Source organism: Miniopterus natalensis, chromosome 11, assembly GCF_054644295.1.
Source record: "Miniopterus natalensis isolate mMinNat1 chromosome 11, mMinNat1.hap1, whole genome shotgun sequence".
Classification (NCBI taxonomy): Eukaryota; Metazoa; Chordata; class Mammalia; order Chiroptera; family Miniopteridae; genus Miniopterus; species Miniopterus natalensis.
In genome coordinates, this window is record NC_142091.1 from 30,895,959 (window position 1) to 30,921,025 (window position 25,067).

General features: G+C 38.2%; 1 protein-coding gene across 1 annotated transcript in view; it reads left to right on the top strand.

Annotated features, from left to right (window-relative positions):
- DLG2 (discs large MAGUK scaffold protein 2) overlaps positions 1-25,067 on the top strand; it is a 1,615,022-nt gene that overhangs the window by 279,969 nt on the left and 1,309,986 nt on the right. The window contains exon 5 of the mRNA XM_016206846.2: positions 11,907-11,981. Within this exon, the coding sequence (XP_016062332.2) occupies positions 11,907-11,981 (75 nt within the window). The remainder of the gene's footprint in view (positions 1-11,906; positions 11,982-25,067) is intronic.

Sequence of the window (25,067 nt, forward strand, 5' to 3'; positions counted from 1 at the left end):
GTCTTATCTTTCCTTGGTGTTCTTTTCATTAAGTCCCCAGCTCCATTCTCTGTTTTGTGGACCCGAATCACTGGAAATTAGGGTAGACTTGTAGTTTTTTAGACACATATCCATTCACTGTAAAAGTAAACTTTTACAAATGAAATAGAATTTTATTACATGAGTCATACTAGTCATCTGTTAATACATCTGTAGTAAATAGTCTTTCCTGCCAAACCTCATTACCAGGATTTTATTCACAACATTAGCCCTTTTCAACACTATGAGTAAAAGCCACATGCTCGGTAAAGAGCTATGGGTTTGAGTTTGAGAGAATTGGCCTTTCTAAGACCTTTAGCTAAATCTTATTTCATGAGACAAATGTGGGTTTGCAAAGGAAACAAGTACAAATCAAATTTTGCAAATCAAATAATATTGAAACACATTTATTGTGCTCAAAATTTAAATAATCACATAACTCTTTTTATAAAGTACAAAAGAATTCATCACTCCCTTTATTATTTAACCATTATTTCATCTGAATGTTTGCAGATAAGATTTTCTTAGAGCAAATTATCTGTGATTACGTCTGCCTGAGAGACTTTTCTCATGGCTTGTATGTATGTTTCACCAAAGGCAATTTGGCGACGTGCACTGGACCAAGGTTCAGAAAATAAAGTTATAGACTTAGGTTTGCCATTATATTATAAATCTTAGTTAATTCAGTTTACTCTCCCTGAGCCTTATTTTCTCAAGTCTGAAATGGGGATAATAATACTGGTTTATCACTACTTCCTTCGCAGGATTATTGTACAGAATCAAATTAGTTTATGTATTTAAAAACTATAAAATACTGTATCCATGAAAGAGATGACTCTCATTATTGAAAGGAGGACATTTTAGACTAAACAGGTCTCCTTTATTACCATTAGCATTGCTGTGTGGTGGAGAACATGAGAGCTGTATCCACATGTGTGTTAGAACTAATTTTATGCAAATAACAGTGATCCAGGCAGACTGGCAAGAGATGTCTGAGGTCCCTCAGAGAATCAAGTATTGGGCAGTCGGACAGCAGTTGGCATCCGTCACTGAATTTGGCTCAGAGTGGCAATGTAGCCAGTGTTGGAAAGCACAGCCTTTGGAGATTCTTGCTGGCATCCTAGCTCTGCCAGTTATTAGTTCTGTTGTTTGGGCCAAATTAATCAACCTAAATCTCGGTTTCCTTATTTATAAAATGAAATCATAATAAGCACTTCAAAGGGTGGTTGGGAGGATTGAGTGTAGTGTTCATTATCCCCACAGATATTTACTGAGTGCATGCTATGTACTGGGAGTAAGCAGTGGAGATACAACAGTGGATACACTGGACGAAGTCCCTGCCCTCGTAGAACGTACATCACGGAGTGAGGAGGTTGGCCTTTAGTAGGCAAACAAATAGTAAACATAACTTAAATATCCATAACTGCTATAATTTCAAAAGCAGATAAGTGGAACATAGAAGGGTGAATGAGTTTAAAAAGAGACAGGACCAGTTTTGTGAAGATCTCGGGGAAGATCATTCCAGACAAAGGAACAGCTAGCCCAAACAATGCATAGTGGCTGCACATGATATACAGGGTAGCGGCCGTGGGTGGTCACTAAGTCATCTCGGATGTTCTTTTATGTTCCTCATCTTTTTTTTCCTCTTCCTCTTTTTTGGGGAATCTGGCACTTAAGGGTAAACTTCATAGTAGTGTCATTGATTCAATTAGCCAGTTAGCACTCGAGTGGCAGATTTTTATTGTGTAGTCATGGTGCTGTGGATTTTCTCTCTTTTAGTGAATGTTCCCCAGTTTTATAGGTATTTACTGGTGAGAGAAAGAAACAAAATATTTCAGCCCTTCTTCCAATGTGCATTCAAAATTAGTCCCAGATTTGAAATCTTATGAAAATAACCCTTCCCCCAAATACCTACTATTCTAATAGTCCTACCAATGCATACGCATTTCTTTGTATCCAAGTAATTTGGTTCTTGAACCAGCCTTTCAGGGGACAACAGCTTTCCTGAAAAATTGGTTTGACAGTACATGAATAAATTGTTAGAATTTAGAATTCTTTTCACCCATGAAGTAACCGTAAGTAAAAAGTTCCAGGAAAACGTCCGCTTTCTGGAGTCCTCCGAGCATAAATCATTCTCTGCTCAATTCTCTGCCCATTGGATCGTGTCTCAGTTGTTATGGTAGATAAATGAGAGTTGATCTTGATTCTTATTTTCCCCTAAATCCTAGTCCTTTCCAGTTCCTATTCATTCTTCTTACCTTTCCCATCCTCCCACCTCTATACATTTTCCGTGCAGCTAACTGGGATGGGACCTCCCCTTAAAAATATACTCACACATATATGTATGTGTATATGCATGTCTGTATGTATGCATATATACACACACGTGTGTGTGCGTGTGCGTGTGTGTGTGTGTGTGTGTGTGTGTGCATAATTTGTATGTATGTTGCAATTCTGGTTAAAACCCTTCAGCGGTTCCCTGTCCCCGACTACTATTATTCAAAGTGTGGGCTGTTGACCCTCTGCAATGACATCCCTCCAGAGCTTGTTAGAAATGCAGAATCTCAACCCCATGCTGCAACTACTGAGTCAGAACCTGCATTTTAGCAAGTCCCTAGTTGCCTTGTACCACTAGCTGATTTTGCACTCTGAAGGTTTGAGAAGCACTGGTCTGCAGGGTGAAATTTGCGTGGTTTAACCTCACATACATGGCCCTGTATATTCTGGACCTTGTTTAACTTTCCTGTCTCAGATCCCACCATCCTTCATGCCTTAGCTTGAACTATACCTAATTATATTTGTTTCCCAAAATAATCTGAATTCCTTTCTCCCGTTTCTATGTACCTGTTTTTTCTTTATGCCTGGAATGCCTCTCAACTTTTCAGCATGACACTTGCCTGATAAGCTTCTTCTTAACCTTTAAGACTCAGCTCAAATTCAGAATTCTCTGCAAATTCCTTACTTGATACCGTCCTACTGGACTGAGCCAGCCATTCTCCATGTCCTCAGTACAATGTATCTGCGTAATAGCTGTAATCTAGTGGTGCAATTGGTTTTTAAACTTGCCTCTCTCTTGCTAGAATGTGAACTTCTTGAAGACAGGGATGGGGAGCGAGAAGTTCTTAGTCATATTTATAGCTAATATGGTGTACTATAAATATTCATTGAATCTTTCACTTAACAGATGTTTGATAGATGTTGCATTGCTAATAGTTAATGAATGAGTGGATGAAATGCTTTCTTCCTGCAACTTATATACATACACATTCACACACCTGTATAGGGCTATTTAGTGTATTTTTTCTATAAAAACATTAAAACTTTCCTGAAAGCTATACAATAGAAAATTCAAAAATGACTGTATGGTCCTAAATTATTAGGTCATTAAAGAATTGAAGAAATAATAGAGTTTTGTTGTTGTTGTTGATTTTCCCAAAGCAGGATACATTGTTTTGCACTCAGCTTTCAGAATACAAACTTGCCTAGGAGGGGAATATGAGTGCACAGCAATTCCACTATGATTTTTTCTTACATTGCTTGGTTTTACCCCAAGTAATCCCCAAAAGGAACTTAAAAAAACTTTAATAATGATTATTACTCAGAATTTGCTCAACTAAGCTTAGATGACACCAGCACTTTGCAAAAGGGCCCTTGAATGGATGTTATGCTATTCTGTGGTTGAGATCTGAGTTAAAATTTTTAGGTACTTTCAAATATTTCCTTAAAATTATTCTAGAACCCCAGAAAGAAATGCCTCAGTATAATAAAATGTACCACTTTCCCTAGCAGCAATGTAGTCAGCAATAGAGATTCTCCCTAAAGACTACTTAAACTCATTTCAAAAAAAGAGTATCCAAAAATCAGATTTTAAGATACTAATCATACCATTTATCATCCACCTCAGCAGGAATTTGGTTGTTGCATGAAACACAGTTCAAGAAGGGTTAATTTTGAAAAACTACGTCTCCTATATTTTACGTTTTTATAAAGAGATAGACAATTTGTCATGCTGTATTTATGGTATTCCACAATATGTATATTATTCATTTTCAAGTAAAGTTCTGATTAGAAAATGTAAAGAGAAGTTCTAGATATTCTTGCTGATAAAAGCATTTGAAAATTATTTGCAAAAGTCACCCTAAATAAAAACATATATTTGTAGCAAAATAAGTTCTCCCTCCCTGGTGTTTGTTATGAATCTCCTAGGATTGCAAGCTATAGTGCTTTCTTACTAGTCCTTTAAAATAAAACTGTCCTGAATTAATACACATGTAATTTACTTGGCAATCTGAAGTTCTGTTTAAATCGAGGACAGGTTTAATTGGTAGTTTTCCTGGCTGACTGCTTTGCTTGGCTATGGCCCCTGATCTACAAAAGCCTGCATGTTCTTTCATTGATTAACATTTGTTCAAAAATGTATATTCATAGGTTTCAGGAAGATAAGGCACAAAGGAAAATAGTATCAATTGACCCCCTTTCTTAAGAGTTATGTTTTGTCAGAATTTTAAATATGTGAGAAAAAGCTCAGAGAACTGTGTACATTTAAATGGATGGAATTTCATGTGTGATTTTCAGAAAATACTGTCTAACATATATTCATTTTTGAAACTGAAGGAGATTATATGAACAGATTGATATGAATTGCATGTATAAGAGGTTGTAATTATGTCTTATCAAGAGCTCAAGTTTTAAAATCCTTTATTCTTTGGAAATATGGTAATTGTCTCCTTTCCCATGTAGTTAATTATAATTTTCAGGAAGAATTAAGTTGGCTAAAACTCTTCACTGTTTTTTTTTTTTCTTTGTCTGGATGGTAGCAGTGAGAATAGAAATGAATTGCTTTGATCTTGTTTCTGAATGGCATTTCTTTCCTCAAAGGATGGACATTATTTTGAGGACCTGAAATTTTAGATCTTTCTCAGTAACTATTAATTCAAGAGAGTTATCTTTTTACAGATGAATGTAAAAGTGTGTCAGGAAGAAAAATATAACTTTTTTTAGAAATCACAGCTTTGTTTCCATAAGAGTTTGTAGTTTATGATATAATAGATGAGGCCTGCCAGTGAAGAATATAATTGACTGCAGTAGTAGAAAATGTCCGGAGTTTCTTTCTTGTAAGGAGAAAGGTACAAGTGTAGTCCGTTCCTCTTGTCTCATCTTGTTATCTTTGCAGGATGCAGTGACGGCATGCAAATATTAATGGCATGTAAAGTATTTTACAAGACTCTCTTTAAATCTTGTATTAAATCTTGGCTTAAATTACTCTATTGTATCTAACTCTGCATAGTAATCATTCAACTATGGAGATTTCTAGAGCTTCAGGGACTATTGGAACATGCTTCCACAAAATGCTAAAATACTATAATATATTTCTTAAAAATATTTACAGACCTGTGATTTCGAGTATGTGATCGCAGATTGCAGAGTCAATCTGGCTCCCAAATTTAGTCCACTTAAACCTGCTGCAGTATTTCAGACATTCTTTCCAACTTAGATTTAAAACTTAGATTAAAAATTCTGATGTTTGCTAAGCACTTTCTTGTGCTTTTTTCTCAATTAATTTTCATAGTGACCTTGTGAGTAAATAGTATTTTATACTCAGAGGTGAAAAAATAGGCTTAGAGGAGTTAAGTTGCATAGGAGAAAAATCCCTGATTAATAAGATAAGTATTAATATTTATATATCATGAATATATTTATTTTACAAATACTAGAGTCTGTACTGGCCCCTGGACAAAATATATTACATGTATAATCTTATATAATCCTTATAATAATTTTTTAAACTAGGTGTTAGTTTCTTCATTTTATAGATGAGAAAACCTAAACTCACAGGGAATAAGAAACTCACCTAAGGCCACAGATTTAGAAGGTGTAAAAGCTGGCATTCTAACCCAGGTCCAGTGGTGTCCTCATGATATTAAACATTCCCCTCCACCACCTTTCAGGGTTAATGTAATCGTAGAATGAACAAACAGCACATGTCAAGTGCCTGGCATCTGATAGGTGCTCAATAAATATTATTCCATTATACACCTAGGAAATGCTTTCTGAATCCAAGTCCTGGGGCCCTCTTTCTTCTCCATTGATACCATGAAATGTCAAGTTACAACAGTGGCTCTTATGTATACTAAATCTTTAAATGTGGCCAGACTGAGAATTCAGAGTCTATATCCCTCACCATAGTTAATTAATCCAGGTCACCAGATGGTTAGAATATTTTTTTTTGGACATCTACTTCTGCATCAGTTAGCCACAGATCGCACCTCTGCTAACCTGGGCAAATGAGTACCTGGAATCACGAGAGATTCTGGAAAGCATGAGCACGGCTTAGCACCACCATGGCGGCCCACTGAGAAACTCATTCTCAACATCCCATGGAGAATGGGTCAGCAACATTTTCTTTATTTACAGAGGAGGCAAATGCATTTCTTCTCAGCATGGCTTCAGTCTTAGTAGGGATTTCCTTATAAACAAATTGCGCCAACCTATTTTAAACAACTTTGAAACCTAAGAAAATAAAAGGAAGCAAGTAGGAAGATAAGCCCAGGAAGGGATGAAGTGTTGTATATTGAGAAATTATGACGAATTATACCCAAAATTGAATGAAAAAGGTTAACACTAATCATAAATATGTTTTGCATCTGCAGTTGATACATTGAACAGGCAGGACTCATGGGATCTCAAAATAGAAGCCACTTTATTTGGGGCTCCCCACTGTTTGCTTGAAGCTTCTTAGTGTCAGTAATCCCTACCCCGCTCTCTATGTTAAAAACTCGAGCAGTCCTGTGACTTCCCATGAATTTCCAGTCATTTGTAGGGGGTTAAAAGTCCTACAATTACTCCAAATCATAAATACAATCTCAATTCAGTAATTAAAATTTTTCGGCACCAAATATTAATCAAAACTCCTAACACTTTTCCAGATGAAAGACTCCCTCTTCCCTACTACGTGATATGCAGATGGGACATCTGCTTTGGGGAAAGGGGATGCTGGAGGCTTCTCTTTTCTCCTTTCCCATTCTCTAGTTGGTTATTGGAGCATGAGACAGGCGTACAAAATGGGGAGCAGAAACTTCTTATCAGACTGGGATTCTTATATTTTTTGCTTTCTGAGCCTGACATATAATAATAATAATGATAACAACAACAAAAAAACTACAAAGAAAATAGCTGACACATAGTGCTGGTTATTTATAGAAATAGTTCTAAGTGCTTTATTTGTATTGATTTCTTTAATCTTCATAACTGAGGCAAAGAGAGGTTAAGCAATTCTCCCAGGGTCACCTAGCAGGTAAATAAATGGTGGATGTGGGATGTTAACCTAAGCAGTCTGGCTCCAGGCTCTTTCTCCCACAGGCACATCTTAGAGAGTTTCCCTTTCTGGGCCTCTCTGATTAAATCCTAGGATGTGATGATGCATTTCTTCAGCCCCAGGTTTTGCAGCAGCCAATGCCACACAGAACATTGTCTTTGTGGGCATAACTAGGCTTCAGGTTGGAGCCTTCACAAATTCTGAAAGTGCAGCCTGGCCCAGATGAAGCCACCTCTCCTGAAATGATTGATAACCACCCATTTTCCATGTTGTCTCACTCATTACACTTTTCAGGGGGGAGTGAGAACCCAGTATACTGGCTTCCCAAGTCCAGGAGCTACATCAAGCTCCAGGTATATGCCTTTGAAGCCTCTTTTAGGTGAAAAGTGAGAGCCTCCTGCATCCCCTCACCAAGTAAATCCCTCCCCTTTGTAAATCTCCACCCACCCAGCCCTTGTATACCCTCATTAGAGATAAGGGTTCAGAGGCCTGAAAGCGGTTCTTGGTAATTTCCTTTGAAAATTATAGTATCTCCTTTGGAATTTTATTTTTATCATATCTTGATGTCTTAGGACTTCCAATGTGTTGTCTTGTGCATATATTTCTACCTATATTGTACTTTTGCAACTGGCAAAATTTGATTTCCTTCTTCTCTTTATTAACTTACTCTGAAATTATACATCTTTATGGCAATTAAGGCAATTAATTGGAAAAAACCTTTATTTGCCCAAATAAAATTATTTATACACACATGTATGCACAATCATATATGTATGTGTACATATACACACATTATATGTCTGTGTATATATACATTATATATCTAATCTACATATCTATGCAACTGATGATTTGTAGGCATCCTGGGAGGTTTTTTTCAAATTTTTTGAAAACTCCCTTAACTCGATTTACTGGAACATATTTTGGACCAGAAGTCAGAAAATGTATTTTCTAATAATTTTGATAATAAGAGTTAAGTCATAATTATGTTAATGTTTATAATAATTAATACTTAAATTGCAATACTTCATTACATTTACAAAGTACTTTACAGTTCACAGTTGGTTTGCACACACATTATTATGTGCCATTTTAGTTCTGCCAAGCAAAAAGCCACTCATTCTTGCCCCTTGGGCATCAAGTTTTAACCTTTTTAATTTCTGTTTCTTCATCTGTAGAATACCTGGGAGTTTCAGAAAAGATGAGACAGACGCCTTAAGTGCTTTTCCAAAGACTAAACTCAGAAGAGCCTCTTGTATTTTTTGTAGGGTCAGGTCTAGATTCCTCCAGGTCCACTCCTTGGTAGGATTCATTTGTTCCATATGCTCCACTTTTTTCTGTCCAGGCATTGTGAAATACAGATAAATGAGGGGAAAGGCTGAGGTCAGCTTTTGGTGTAGTATAGAATCATTCTTTCCCTTCAGTCGTAGGGTTCCAAGGCCCAGAACCGAGGGGTTTCCTAATCATGTCCAAGAATACCTTGACTCATCCTTTCCCCTCCTGAAAGCTTTTCTGGAAACCTGAAGTGTCTCCTCTAAAAAGCCTCTCCTGATTTAGCCAGGCAGAGTTCAACATTCTTGCCTTTGGCTGGCCCTTAAGGGAATTCTAGTGTTCCGTCTTGATTTTTGGCTTAAGAATTAAATGAAAGGTAGACTTGAGAGTCAACTGGAGGGAACATCTCTTTGGAGGAGGAAACATATTAAATTCTTGGGGAGGAATATGAAGTTTGGCAAAGGTCTCTGGGTGTATTTGAAACTTTCTTTCTCACACTGAATTGTGGATCTAATAAAACCCTCTCATTTTACACATGAGAAAAGTGAGGTTTTAAGTGTTAAAGTAACTTTCCCAAAATTTCACCAACAGATTAATGGGAATGCTCTACTGAAATTCAAAATCCTAACTTCTATTCCAATCTGATATTTTTTCTAGTCACACACTATGGATTAAAAAATAAGTTGTGTTCACAGGGCGTCTGTCTTCAGTAGGCCTTTTTATGTGTCTGTCCCTATGTAATCATATTGTTAATCTGCTTGGTCAAAACACTCTTGGGAAGGCCTTAGGATCCAAAAACTCGGGTAATAATGGAGCAAGAGACAGAGATGCACATAGATTTTCATCTTTCTTCACTCCGTGCTTTGCATTCATAGAAGTCTAAACACTCCTTATTTATGGCCCCATCACATTTTGTGAGCACTTATATTCCTCTGCCCAAGCACAGCTCACTTATTTATTGAATTTTGCCTCTTTACTATAGGCTTCATAAAGATATCCACTATGTAGATATAAAACAAGCTTATTATTACTACTATTAAAATAACAATTATGAATTATTACAAAGGAGACATTCATTTTTTTAAAATCCTCACCCGAGGATATTTATTTTCATTGATTTTTAGAGAGAGAGGAAGGGAGAGAGAGAGAGAGAAAAAACCCCACATTATGTGAGAGAGAAACATTGGTTGGCTGCCTCCCATAGGCACCCCTACTGGTGATCAAACCCACAACCTAGGTATGTGCTCTGATTGGAAATCGAACCTGCAACCCTTTGGTGTAGGACCACGCTCCAACTAACTGAGCTACCCATCCAGGGCAAAGGAGACATTCTTCACTGTTAACATTGTTTGGTATAAATTCTTATATTTGGAAATAATAATAAATAGAATTTTAATGATAATATCAAATTCAAAAGGCTTAACCTGACATGTAGATAAATTATAGTTATTTATCAGACTTAAGCCTCAGAAAAGGAAAATAAAATTGTCCTGTTACTTTGTATGTTCTCATTGGCATCATCCTTGCAAAGTGTGAAAATGATCTGAGTTGAATCCATATCTACCACCTAACAACCCTTCTGTGAATTAGACGGCATACACTGTTTACAGATGTGATCACCGAGACCCGGGCTGTTTCATAACATCAAGCACATGCTTGAGCTTAGCTTGAAATTGTGGTCATCCGACACCAGTCCAGTGCACCTCATGTACCCTGTTGGAACTGTATGTCATATTTTGATTTAAACAAGAAAACTGAACTTAGAGATTGATGATCTAAGTGCATTTTTATGGTAACTTTGTCAATAATCATTCAAACAGCACTTCAGAGGTTAGTGATGCCTTAATAATAGATCAGCTAAATAAAGGTTACTCTAAAAAGCTTATAAATCACACAAAAGAATTCTTAGCACAAGTACTGAATTCAGTGTTTTGTTCCAGTTAAGTCAGAAATGTTAGGCTCATTGATACTATGGAGTCATATTAGTTGATGACACATCTTAAACCCGATTAAACAGATAGAAAATGAAAAATACCAGAGGCGGCCTCCTATAGAAGGAGCAGCCAGGTGCTTGCTACAACCCCAGCCATGCTCCTTTCTTACAGAGTATCTTTTAGGCAAGTTGCTTACCCTTTCTGAGCCTCAGTTTTCTCTCCTATAGAATGGGCACAATAATACTTATATCCATATTTGTTGTGGCAACTAGTGATACTGTAATGTGTCCAGAACAATCTCCAGAATACTTAAGTAGCTCAATAAAACACAACTGTGGTTTCCATTGTTATTATTAACACTGTTATTAGTACATCTATATTACAATTGAATGCATAATAAAATAAAGATAAGAAAGATTTTTTATTAGAATCACCTTCTCCCCTTTTAGCACTAATGAGTTCTTGTTATTACAGGGAAGGAGCAGCATCGCTAGGTAAAAGGAAGCACTTCCTTCTTTCTAAAAGGCCAATTACAGTAAATTTATAGGGGTTACAGCAAAAGAATAGGCTAGCTAGAGATAAAATTCTTGTGTAAAAAGAAGTGCCTGGCAAATGGCTTAGAATGTCAAACCTCTGTGTCCCTTGTTTCATTTCTTTGCACCTCTGTTTCTGATGTAACAAGAAAGAAGTCTAAGATCTGTCCCGTACAACTCTGCATGCCTGGGTTTTGTGAAATGCCCTAGAGAAAACTGGCTCACAGTCGGGAAGGGGAGACAAGTAAACAAGCATTTCTATACCCCGACTCATGAATGCACAGGCATCCAGCATGTATCTCTGTTGCCTGGGAGTCTGGAGGAGAAGAAACTAGTTCTGCCTCTGGGTCAGGAGGGTTCTCAGATGATTCCCTGTGAGGCCCCGAGAGGCCAGCTGCTGAGGAAACCTGTGTCAAAAACCTAGTTCTTAGAGTAATACAAAAAGCAAAGGATAGGCCTTGGCCGAGTGCTCAGTTAGTTAGAGCTCCATCCCGATACAACAAGGTGGCAGGTTTGATCCCTGGTCAAGGCGCACACAAGAATCAACTAGTAAGTACATGGATGGGTGGAACAGTAAATTAGTGTTTCTCTCTCTCCTTTCCCTCTCTCTCAAATAAATAAATACAAATTTAAAGAAAGCAAAGGATAATTTCTTATGCCTCAATAAGAATAGAAATTATACACCTCATTTTCTGCAGCACTGTACCAAAGAATTTCTCAGTCTTCTCCTATACTTATAAATATACCAATAAACACATTGATAATATACATGTCAGCTAGTATATATTGCAGCATATAATGTAGAGAAGATAACATCTCTTTCCTTATTTGCAGCAAAACCAAGGCAAATGCCCAGCCCAGAATTGTTCTGTGGAAGCCCCTGCTTGGATGCCTGTCCACCACTGTACTGTAAGTTTGGTTATTTCATTATTCCAAGGTCAGCCAGATTGAAGTGGAATTAATTCTATATTTTGAAACAACCTTAGTGGAATGGTCTAGAACATTCTCTGAAATTCTACAGTAGAGTAAACCTTTTGAAAGGAGAGTGTGTTTTCAGAAATCTCTGTATTATAAGAAAGAAATACCTTTGCTTTGGAAGTCTATGCTTTTCTTTTTTTAAGTTGGGGTAACTTGCAAAGGATTTATCTAAATGGGTTATGGATGATTTAAATTTGGAGAGTCATTAAAATGAATATGTTTGCAAATACCTTTTTCTCAGTAATACTTGATTTAGATGTGTTAGGGTAAGGATGCGCTCCCTCTGTCATTGTGTTTTCGGTTTAATAGCAGTAAGTACAGGGATTTACCATTTTCAAGTCTTCCTGGTGTAATAATAGTCTCTGCATTAGTTTGAAACCTTTCATCAAAGGTTTTTCCAGTGCCTTCGAAAGAAACAGTCATTATGTCATTATTTCTGTTTCACGAATGGGATATTTAAATGCGAAGGAAGTAAGAAGAGTGAATCAATGATAAAGCTGGGGCCAGACCCCGGGACCCCTAACTCTCCTGTCATGAACTCCTTCTGCCACGCTGCGCTCCTAAGTGCACACAGAAGTGGCCCATTGGGGTCACATTCTCCTGTTCACGCAGCGCCTGAGAGGTGACAGGGGTCTTCTGGGAGCTGTGTGCACTCTAACCCACAGCTTACCTGTCATGAGGCAAGTTCTGTGTGATGGGGACCAGAGGTTGGAAAGTTACTTTTTGGGCATTGCCCTCATTTACCAGCCTCGCCGGCAGTGTGCTGTGATCCCTGGAGCGTCTTGAACCCCGTGTCTGTCTCTGAGGCGTGAGCTGCTGCGGGGTGCCAGTGGGCTAGTGCAGTGCGACTCACCTGTGTCAGAGGGCAGCAGGCCTGGGGGAGCCCGCTTTTCACTCGGATTGTGCAAGAGGAAAGGATTGCTTTTGTTTATCAGTGGAAGGAAGAAGAGGTGGGATTGCCTTTAATGAAGGCGAGATGGTGGTGTCAAGTTTTCGAGGCAGCCCTGCAGTGCGGAGGCAGCCCAGGCCCGCGGGAGACTCGGGGAGTAAAGGTGCCACGCTTTTGTGAGCAGGTGGTCAGAGGGGCCTGCGTGCTTAGGGAGTCTGCTGATGCCAGAGAAAGGATGCATGCTCATACTTCTATTTCTTCATCGATCATTCTGTTCACTGTATCTCTGATATGATCTCACAAGCACTGATTTATGTGTCTGTTTCTCCAAGGAGACCATGTACTCTTCAGGGTCCTAGTACATCTCCCTCTAGGGGATCCCCAGTCCATGACAGGAGCTCTGTCAGTGCAGGTTCAGTGAACGAATCTTCAGTCTGTTGATTTCCTTTTTGCTAAGTTTCAGTAAATTATCTCACATTTTTTGATGAAGAGGAATAATGACGCTATTTTACCCTTTCGGGGGAGTGGTTTCCATTTCTCACCTTCAAGGGTCCTTTGGTACTTTTTTCTTCACAGTGTACCATTGAATATGTGTTTGGAGGTATTTTGTTTGTAGACTAGATACATTTAGCAGTTAAACTCAGCTGTGGAAGGCACTGTGCCAAGTGCTGAAGGTACAACATTATCTTGTGTTACCATTTTATCAAACACATCCATGTGTAGCACTAATAAAAATGTCTGATTAGTGGCTGCAGTGATCACTTCAGCCCCAAATAAAAGAAGTGTGGCACTTTAGTTACTTTGTCCAGTCTTATTGCAAGCCTATCCATTGTTAGAATGTTCCTTTTGAATTATTAAAAATAATTCTTCATTATTACTTTGGCGTTGGACCCTTTAGGATCGGGGAATCCCAGGGTAGGCCTTCCTCTTGTAGGACATTAAGGGCTAAACAGATGCCTACATTTAAGACCCTTCCTGAAGATCACAAGTCAGAAATGCTGACATGAAAGTCTGATTCTCAGGTGTATGGTCAGGTGAAAGCATTAGAAACTAGGTGTTTCTTCTGGCTTCTGCCACGGAATGGGAGCTGCTGATTGCAGTTTCCCTGTGCCATTTTCTTACTAGTAATTATATCTCCAAGTGGGGCAGGCATGTTCTGGAGGAGTTGCACAACCCGTATGATTTGCTTTCTCTGAGACTAGCCCCAATCCACAGGGGAGGGTTCCCAGTGGCTGAGTTTAGGTTATGAGTCTGCCTCTGGCCTTAAGTGACTGATCCAGGGGTAGATATCTGATCCCAACTGAGCCAGTTGGATTCTTTCTCCTGGGAGTTTGAAATTTGTCTTAGAGGGATGCTAAACTTCAAATACTGAATCACATGAATGACAATAGTTTGGGAAATTTCTGTGAACCTCAGTTGAGATCCCTGGAGCTGCCCTATTTCAACCTTTCTGCAGTTTTGCTTACTCAAATCTCTTTTTGGTTTTGTAAAAAGGTCACAATAATCTGCTGATAATCAATAAGTTACTTTTTTTTCTTGTTATCCAGATTTTGTTTTGTTTCATTTTGTTTGTTTGGGGGAGTTTAATAGTCTTTGATGTACTTGCAACCAAAGAGAAAAGAAAAGCCCCTTAACTAGTATCTCTAGTCAACAACATTTATGGAACTCCCACTAGGGCTGATGCAATTAGTAGTTATCTCAGATGGAAAGAAGCCCTGAGAACACTGGGATTTTAATAATTTATAATAATATATTTATTCCAAATATCTTACTATATACAATGCTTAAGTACATAAAAAATGACAAAGGAATAATTTGGTAATGACTTAATCCGCATCATAGAATGAGAAATATGTGTAGGTAGCTATATAGTTAACATAAGCATATTTATATAACAAAAAGCAACATATGATGGATAAAATAGTTATGGTGTTAAGTTCCATTTTTTCTTCTCTCAGGAAATAGAGATCTTAGCCTCATGTGGTTAGGAGAATGTCTCATCTGTCTCAAATTTTCCATGGACTGAAGCAGGTTATAAATAAATTAATACATACTTACATTCATAATAAATGGGTAGACTTTGTTATCTTTGTGCATTTTTCAAGTTCACTTGATTCTTTCCTACGTTCCTTTCCCCAGTGTCCTACTGTTCCTTGGTGTTATGTTCCAAAATGATTGTATCCTTCTAATTGAGCCTTATTAGTTTTTCAAAAAAGGCTTTGGTCTTTGTGTGTGCATTTGCCCCTGGTTCATTTTAAGTGCAGAGCTTTTATCGTTGGTTTCCCTAAGAAGGCTCTCTCTCCAAATTGCTTTGCAGATGCCTGTCACCAGTTAAATAATGCCTTGAAAATGGCTTCTATTACTATGTGCTCAGGCTCCTCCTGGATGCTTTTTTTTTTTCCTTTTTGACACTCCATATCTCTATAATAATGAGACCAAGAGATATTTTAAAGACTTTTCCTTTTAGCCAGAACTATAATGCACAGATCGGGGTTCAAATTGAATAGAAATTTTATCCCAAATTATACAGAAACATGGGCATAATGTTACTTCTTGACTAGGTATAAATGAAATATCTTTCCCCGTGAGAAATGTGACAGTTTTAGTGTTTATTGATCTCTCCTTCTATGGCTATTTAAGCATTAGAATGATACCCTTCCTCACCTCTACACTTTAAATTAAATAGGGTTGTATGCCTCATTAGTTTGTATGATCATGAACATGAACACTGTGGTTCCCGGAGCCCCTGCCACTTATAAACAAATGAAAAGAGACTCACAGGCTCTGGGGCTCAGGTGAAGACATTCAGGTATCTGAATCTGGAGTGAACTAGGCTAAGAGTTAGTTCCTGGCACCTGGAAATAAAGGACCTTAGACTTGATCAGGCACAGGAGACTTGAATGGCTGCTGCCTTTCAGGGCGTGTCTCTAGAACACTCAGTATTGCTACGGCCTGTACATGGATTTGATCATTTTGAGGAACCCCCCAAACACAATCCTTAGTTACTGGCCAGTACTTAGAAATGGCTGTCATGTGTGATTGTATTAATTAGATATATGACATATGAATACATATGATTTTTCTTGAATAATTGATTTGTTTCCCTGTATGAGAACATACCCTTAGTGGCTGGAAATTAAAAAAATAATATTATGAGAGGAGTTTCCAAAAGCTAAGTTGAAAATAAAGTCCCTGTTCTTATGAAGCTTATGATGGATATTTTATACCTATATATCTCTATTGTTACATAAGATTCATCCATAAATATATATGTGAAATATTTTCAAAAATTATGTAAGCATTGACAAAATAGAATATGGCGCTCTGAATACATCGACTTTCGTTTACTCATTCAAGAAACATTTACTGAGCACATTTTGTAAGTTGTCACTGACACTTGGAGTGCTCAAGGTATATGAAAAATAATACATGTAAATATCATTATACTGGGTGATATATGCTTTATGATGGTGTATACAAAAAGCTATGCATTTTCGGAATGTAGAGTTGTCTCAAGATGGATTTTAGAAGACAAAAGATGCAATATTTGGTAATAGTTAAGTGTATAAGCTTTAGAATTGAAGAAGATTTGCATAAATACATGAACTCTGCCACTGACAAACTGTATGAACGTGCACAGTTTACTTCTCTCTGAGTTTATGCATGCGGCAGGATATTTTGAGATTTACATGAGATAATGCGTAGCTCATATTAGCATAGCTTCTGGATGTAGCAATTGCTTGATAAATGGTAAGAGGAAAGAAAGAAAAAAGATTATTCCAGAAAGAAATGGATGGGGCACAATGAATTGGTGAGTGAGAACATAAACAACAACAACAAAGGCAATAACTTGTTAATTTAGGGCAATTTATTTAGGAGGGGCCTTTCTTCAGAAAGGGACTCAGGCTGGGATTAAAAACAGTTCCAGGAGTTATTATACAACTCTTTCAGACTTTGAAAGCAGAAATATTGAAGCTCTTGAAAAGAAAGGTTTTGCTCTCTGACAGACAGGAAGGAACTGATGGTATACGAATATCATGTTAACAAGAGCTGTTTGTATTCTGAGTCACAGAAAGCCATTTTCGAGGAATGGGTCTGGGTACACCTTCTGATTTAAAAAACATTTTAACGTTTCCCTATGATGTCTTTCTAGATTATGGAAGTAATTTTTCTTTTTTATGGAAAATCAATAAAAGCAGACGCTCCTCAAAGAAACCAGAGGAGATGTTTTAGAGTGTTAATTGTTCCAGCGTGTTCTCCCAGACCTCCTCACATCACCCACAGTCGGGATCATTCGCCCTAATGGAAACTGGTTAACGTGTTGTGCGTAAACTGTTCTAGAATAATCCTAAAGGTTCTTTCCCTCTTTTTTGGTAGCTCCTCCCCCACTTTTTCCCTCTACATGTTATTGTGTGACCTTATTTTATATACAGTTTACATAAAATACCCAGACCATGGCACTTAGAAACGACTAACCCAGTCATACAATAAATAATGTTGTGTCTGCTCTTTGGGTGTTTCCAGAGTTCCTGTGAACACAGTGTCCCCTGGGCTAACGCTGCTGCTGGGAAATTGCACCCAGGATGGCTTTGATGAGTATTGTCTTTCCAAAGACTAGATACAATTTTTATTTTTTAGGGCAAGATTTTCATACCATCAGCAGTCCCATTATAGAACAAAAAGTCAGGGCATTTTCAGATGATCAGTTTTAGGAAAATTATGGAAAATTGCAAAGTGCAGGGCCTTAAATTGGTCTGCCTTGGGATTAGAGTGCATCTGGCCATATGGGTGGTAGCCATGAGGTTAGAAAAGAATCCAGAGGGGGAATTATCTCAGGAAACTCACAAAACACTTTAAGAAATGTGAGCTCTATGGAATGGCTCTGATTCCAATTTTGCCATAGAATTTAAAACTATGCTCTTGAGTTTACTGTGGAAAATAATTCAGAAGAGACTGCTTTACAGTAGCTGTGCCTTGTGCCGTGGAAGGTGCCACCTGGCTTCTGTGCATTGCTGTGTTGGGCAACATCTTGGCAGCCACGGTAGCACATTGGAACGTCTTTCAAAGTACTGTTAGGATCTCCAATCTTCTCTGATTTATCTGGAAAAGAAGGCCATACGGATAACCACTACGTAAAGAGAGTCATAAACTTGACCATTTAGAAATTGTTATGTTCTTCCACTCAAAGTTAAAGGGGTTTTAAAAATGGGTATTCTTTAAGAGGGCTGCTAGGCTCTACCTTCCCTTTTCTTGGTTTCATCATTTGCTGTAGGAATTGAATATGAGCTATACTCTCAGGGATTATTCCATGGCAGAGACATAAACTACAGCATTATTTTCACAGGTTTGCAGAGGGATACTAATATAGAATATGGTGATTCAATAATTTATAAATTACTGAGACTACAGATTTTATACTGTAATGGACTGATGGATTTTCCAATGCAAGAGCTTTGTCTCTGTGTCCAGAAAAATCCCTGGAAGAAATGAGTATTTGATCTGACACCGATTTAAAGGCTCTTCAGCTATATTTACTGAAAAATATTTTACTTATTTAGTATTCAGCAACCTTAATATGTAGTATAAAGTGAGAATCATCTAGAAATAAACAAAAATGACATTGACATGGACTAAATCAATATTTCATGGTCACAACTAATTTACAGAGCCTTTGCTCATTTTATTACCTCCCTGTGAGCTTCTTAATATTTCTCAGCACATGTATCTGAACAGGAAAGATCCATGATACCTTGTTTCCGTGCCTATTTAGAGAAATGTCTAATAATTATGGCTATTTATTACTTAATCCATTGGAAGATCCAGACAATTAGAGCAAGAGTGTTGAAATTCAGTAGAAGACATTACTAAAGCCTGGTATCTTAGCAGCCATGGGGAGTGGCAGCTGACAATGGAGAAAGAAACACTAAAAACAAGCACAATTCCTTAAACTATGAGGTAAGTCAGTGGTAGGGCACTGGTACATTACAGCTTACTGTCTTAACTGATGTTCATGAATGTCAGTCATAAGTTAACACATAAAAACTAAAATTATGTCCAAAGATTTTTTTTTTTTTTTAGAGGGATCACCTTTGTGATATCTAACTGTGGCTACTAAAAATATTGAAAATTTTAAAAGTTCACAATACAAAACGTATTCCACTTTAAAGGGTAAACTTTAATTCTCTAGTAGATTCATGTTTGTGGACATCTCTTTCTTTGATGGTTCTGATTGATGAGCAGGCAGCTGGCATGTTTCAACTTGTATAGACTTTCAGGGTAGTGAATTCCTCTCTTCTCCATTGTGAGTAACTGAGGTAGTGGTTTGAGTTTGTGGTGGAGACAAAGGTGACATTGAGGGAGGGTGAGAGACTGACTGCAAAAGAGGAAGCCCTGGTGATTTGTAAAAGGAGATTTGCCTTGGGTTTAGTACCATCACTGAGTTTCAACAGCTGTGAGACATTGGCCTGTCTTGGTGTGGCATAGTCGTTTCAGGGTGGTTAATATTCTTCCTGCTTAACTTTTTACTCATGACTTACGGAGGCCATTGTTGTGAATTAGTAGGGGCATGAGTTTTTGGAGTCAGAACTTGTTGAGATTTTTCCTTTCACTAGCCATATGAACTTGAGTAAGTCTTTCAGTACTCTTTGGCTCACTTTCCTCATTTGTGAAATAATAATAATAAATAGATACACACCTTACAAGATTATTTTCAGATTTAAAGACAATATATGCTATATACCTCAATCAGTGCCTGACACATAGTATGTACTCTTTAGATGTTAATTTTGTTCTTATTGTGAATTATTATCAACAGTAGAGAACTAAAGATGGTTACAGTTGAAGACCTATATTTGTCCCCCAAAGGCATTTTAGCAATGAGCTCTCTGACAGCTTGGCCTACATTCGATTTATGTTGGAAAGTGAAAGATGTGGTCAAAAGACATGGAGTTTGATTGTTTAAATGAGTTAATATTCTTTTAAAGAGTGTAAAGATTTGATTTTTTCTTACATTGATTTCAATTACAATTTTTATATCTTTGAAAGTCATTTCTGAACTCAGAGCCATTGCTGTAATTATTTTGGCTACTTGAGCCCCTGAAAAGCATTTTAGGAGAAGGTTTCCAGCCCTGAGTGGTTAACGAGCCTCTGAAACATATACAATTGCTTTAGTTATGGAGTTCCAAGTCTAGTTCAATGCTGAGATCTCCCTGCCTTTGCTAGAAAGAAAGGAAATGCATGCCTTATGAACTCTCCTGGGTACATTTCCCTAGCTATCATATTATTCCCTTTTATTTGATGTTCTTAGCTCACTGTGGAACATACACAGACACCACCACATACTCTTGGTTTGGGTGTTGGAGGCTGTTCATAGGCCAGCTACAGGTATGAGTCATGAATGACAGCTCTTCCAAGTGAATAATCCTACCTTGAAAACCTCATACTGCACATGTCTCCTAAAGGACCTTTTCCTATTACAGTATTCAGGGATGGGCATATTGCACAGCTTTATTATTTAAATGGAAGGCCATGCAGCATAGGGACAGGTAATGATTAAGTGGTAATGATTACAGGCCTTTTAAAATATTTCTTCTTTGTGTTTTTTGTACATTACAAATTATTTGTAATGAATCTGCAAATCCCAGGAAAAAACAATGAATAAATGTTGTTTTAATGGCTGAGTTATACGAAAAATGGCTGAATTATATGAAAAAAGAACAGACAGAGACTTTCTTGCACCTGCTTACTACTGTGACTTTCTTTCCTGCTCTTCTGATTGTGCTCAGCCCTTGCTCAGGCTTACCTTGTTAGATTTAGGCTCAGGTAGTTGAAACAGGGGAAGCTATTCCACTTGGCCGGGTCTGTAGCAACAGCCAGCTTCCTATGACCAGTACAGAGCAGGGTTCAATGCCAAACCTCTAGAAGCAGCCTCCAGCTTCCCCAGACCTTTATGGAATTGTACAAAATGTTTGGACGAATTTTGGCCTGGAGAAAACTTATAGCAGCACTTGACACAGATTTGGAACATTAATTGTTTCAGCTCCTCAAGGAGGTCCTGTTGGCAAGCAGGCAGCACAGTCCCATGACTGCCTCATAAACACAGCCCCTCCCAGCCTGGATTCATGGACTGGGTTCAGCAACAAAAATGACAACAATGCAGCTAATCAAAATCCTAAACTTGACCATGATTGGAGTGGGTGGAAAAGGAGCGGACTTTATAATAACCACTCTTCCATTATAGCGATGAAGAAAAATTGATACAAACATTACTATTTAATTTACTGACCCATATATTTTCAGCCAACTCAGAACAAGTACCTTATGAAAAAAAATCTATGCCATTTGAGCCTGGATTGGCTAAATCTCTAACCTCCTAGAAAAAACTGCTAATTGATCTCGATGGCTATTTTAGATTTCACTTCGGTGGAGTAAAAATTTTGCATAATTTAATACCCACAGCTTAATTAAAAAACACATCCTATAAATATCTTCTCTCTGAAGATGCTAATACTTTGTTGAATCAGTTTGTTTCTATAATGGATTTGGTCATACACCACTGTTCTTTAGGTTGTGTCAGCATTTTTATTAAAAAGTTGTACCCTATTTATAACTTGGAGGCAAAAGTGCATTCTGAGCTAAAACTTAATGTCCGAAGTCTTTGTCCAAGTGCAGTTTTCTAAAGTATGCATGGAATGGAAGTTTTCTGACTCTCTGGAACTCGAGGTCTATAGGAAGACCTATGAGACACCAACAAAAGAATCCTGTCACTTTCAGCTCCTTGTGCATCAGGACAGCCCACACCGTCTGGGAAGGAAAGTGGGCCATGGAAGAGAATTCAGTCTCCTCTGACACTGCTGGAGAATCAGGGCACTTGGGTTTTAGTCTTGGTTGCACTCTTTGAAGCAGTGGACTGAAAAGAGCATTGACTTTGGAGTCACCTGGATCTGGGTTAGAGTTCTACTTCGACTGCTTACTTAATCTGGGAAAATTTTTCACCTCTTTAAGCTGTGTATGTGGATGGATTCAGTTGACATACCTAAAACTCCAGCACAGTGTTCACTCCCTTTTCTTATGATTTATGGTGTTGTTTCAAGCTACTGACTGACTTGTTTTGCCTCTATTGTTTAGAGTACATTTCCTTCCTGAGCATTCATTTTTTAAAATAAGCGGCTTTCTTTACATTTATGTTGCTGAAACATACCATAGTAACTCAAACAAATGACAAAACTAGTTACAAGGCCACTCCTAAAAGGGGCAAAATATTGTAGAGTATAAGGACATCTCACACAGTTAGAGAGTGGATAGAAAATCGCCCCTTACTTCCCTACCAATCCCTACTCTGGGGACTTTCTTTTCTTTCTCTAGCCTTGTGCTGTGTAGACAGAATAAGCCCAAGCTGCCCACCAAGTCACCATGTGCAGGCCCCTGGTAGGCCTGTGGCTGAGGAGAGCCCTTGGCAGCAGAAATGTGGCCTTCTGTAGATGAGGACAGGTTCTCTTTACATCTGTCCGTTTAAAGGAAAAACAATGGAAAAGAAGGAAAAACGTTTTCTGCTGTTGGAAGACCTGCTCTCTTACCCAGGCTACTTTCCCACCTCCGCGTGCATTGTTTCAACAAGCCCGATCCTTCTGCAGCCCATCACCCTGCCTTCTGCTCATCCAAATCCACGTATCCACCTGTCTTTCCTCCCTTCCCCCTCCACTAATCCCATAAATATCTATAGGGTGCCTCCTATATCCCAGGCACTGTGGGTCCTATAGATTCATGGTATGAGAAAACATGCACAGTGCTTGCCCTCAAGGAGGAAGCACCAGTAAGTTAAAAAGTCACCCAGGGGAAGATAAAGGCGCAGTTTCGACGAGAGCCGCAGAGAACACGTACGTGGTGTGCTGCGAGGGCATTTGAGGAGGCGCTGCTGGAGGGGTCAGGGTAGGCTTCCGTCAGGGAATGCTAATAAGCTTAAATTAGAAAAGTGGCTTCAAAAGGAGAGAAGGGAGGGGAAGAGATTTATTCAGGCAGAGGGAACTTCATACACAAGTGTTCTACGGCAGAGGGAAAAGTGCCCTTTCTGAGGAGCTGTAAGGCCAATACGACTGAAGCGCAGGGTTTCCTTCAGTCCTTCCTCCTTGCTTACCTTCCCCATTCAACCCCTCACCATTCTTGTCAGATCTACTTCCAGATGTTTCTAGAATTTATTTATCTCCGCTTTCACTGATTCCACCAGAGTCTAAGCCACCATCATCTCTTAGTTGGACTCTATAAACCGATTAGAGACTAGACTTTGGGTGGTGAGCACACAATGGAAGAAACAGATGTTGTATTATAAAGCTGCACATCTGAAATTTATAGAAAGTGTTACCCGAATACATCTTAAAAAGAAAAAAAAGCTTTGACTTGATTCTTTCTTTTCACCTGCCCTTCTCCACAACAAGCCCCTTTTCAGACATCAGCCCAAGGAATCTAAAACAGTATAAATCTAATCATCTTGCTCCCCTCTCTTATTTTTTATGGCTTTTCATTGAACTAAGAAAGAATGCATTTCAAACTCCAAAACAATGTCCTGTATTCTTTGTATGGTGTGGCTTTTGCCTGTCTCCTTTAGTTCACAGCATAACAGTGTTTCCCTTGCTTACTGGCTCTAACAATAAGGTTTTCTTTCAGCTGTAGAAAGCTCCAAGCGCTCCCTGCCTCAGGACCTTTGCAATCACTGTTTCTTATACCTGGATTATTCTTCATATCCTTACTGAACAATTGACTTGGTCTGTACATTTCAACTCAAATGTTACCTTTTTAAAGATGTCTTCTTTACCCACAAATTCTTCCTGGGCGATTTCTCTTTCTACTTCTAATTACTTACTGTTTTCCTTCATAAACCCTTGTCACAATTTGTGAGTACATATTATTTGCTTATGTATCTTTTATATTATGTATTATAAGCTCTAGAATGGGCAGGGATTTGTCTGTTCTGCTCACTGTAGTATACCTAGTACCTAGCACAATGCCTGTGGCATAGAGTTTATTAAATAAATATTTGTCTAATGAACTAATGCATGGATGCATCAGTGAATAAATAAAAATGAATGAATGGGTGGATGAATGAACAGAGCAGGAGCAATAAGACAGCTTGATTTTACAGGGTTATATGGAAATGAACACAAAAATGTTTGAAAAGCAAAAGACTTGTATTGTTATTAAGCATTTACATTACGTTAAACTCACTGTTTCCTGGATGGTTTCATTGCTTCATATTCAGTTTTCTTTTGTTCTACCAAAAAAAAGAAAGAAAAAGATTTAAGCATGCTGCAATTTAGATTTTCTAGCCACCCTTGCTAAGAAGCAGCCTACTGATATGTCATAGTTAATTATTTGAAATGAATTTATTCATAAAAAAGGCTCGAATCCGATGATCTTTGGGTGAAATGTATAGTCACGTGTGTGTGCACACAGTGCACACTAGTGAGATGCATAGCGCTCAGAGGGAAGTGTGATGCGCCTTTCCCCTCTGATCCTAGGATACTGCTTTAGCTTAATTGAATTGTTTTTCTTTAGACAGTAAGCCCAGTTTTGAGAGCTACTGGTTCTTCATGCCAAGCAATATTGGGTAGAATTATTGTTTCCTCTGGCTTCTATGTCTTTCTCCAGTCAATTGTTCATTTTTTTTTTGTCATCTAGGTTTTCTTTTACTTTCAAATTTCATGTCACAGACCACCTAATGTAGTGCTCATACTAAGAAGGTAAGGGCAACTCAGTGTTCTCACTCTTCTGGAACTGTTGTTTCACCTCTTCTTTCCATAAACTTTGGATTCTTGAGAATAGCTTACTTGACCAGCACAGTTTTATGCCTGGTTTTAGAAGTGGGGAGGGAAAGCCTTAACAAAAGTGGATATGTGACTTTAACTCCATTATGCTAAAGTTAGGCTCAAGAAGGGACAGGCGGGAGCCAGATTATGGACGACTTTGTATCACCAAGATGTTTTTACTCTAAGTGGTGCAAATTACATGAGAAGAAAATGCATCAAGCTAATCTTGAGGCTGACCTTGAATGGCGGAGGGTGTAGTGCACTCTGCTAATCAATAACAACACAGCAACTATATACACACTCCACTGCATTACAAATACATTTATAATC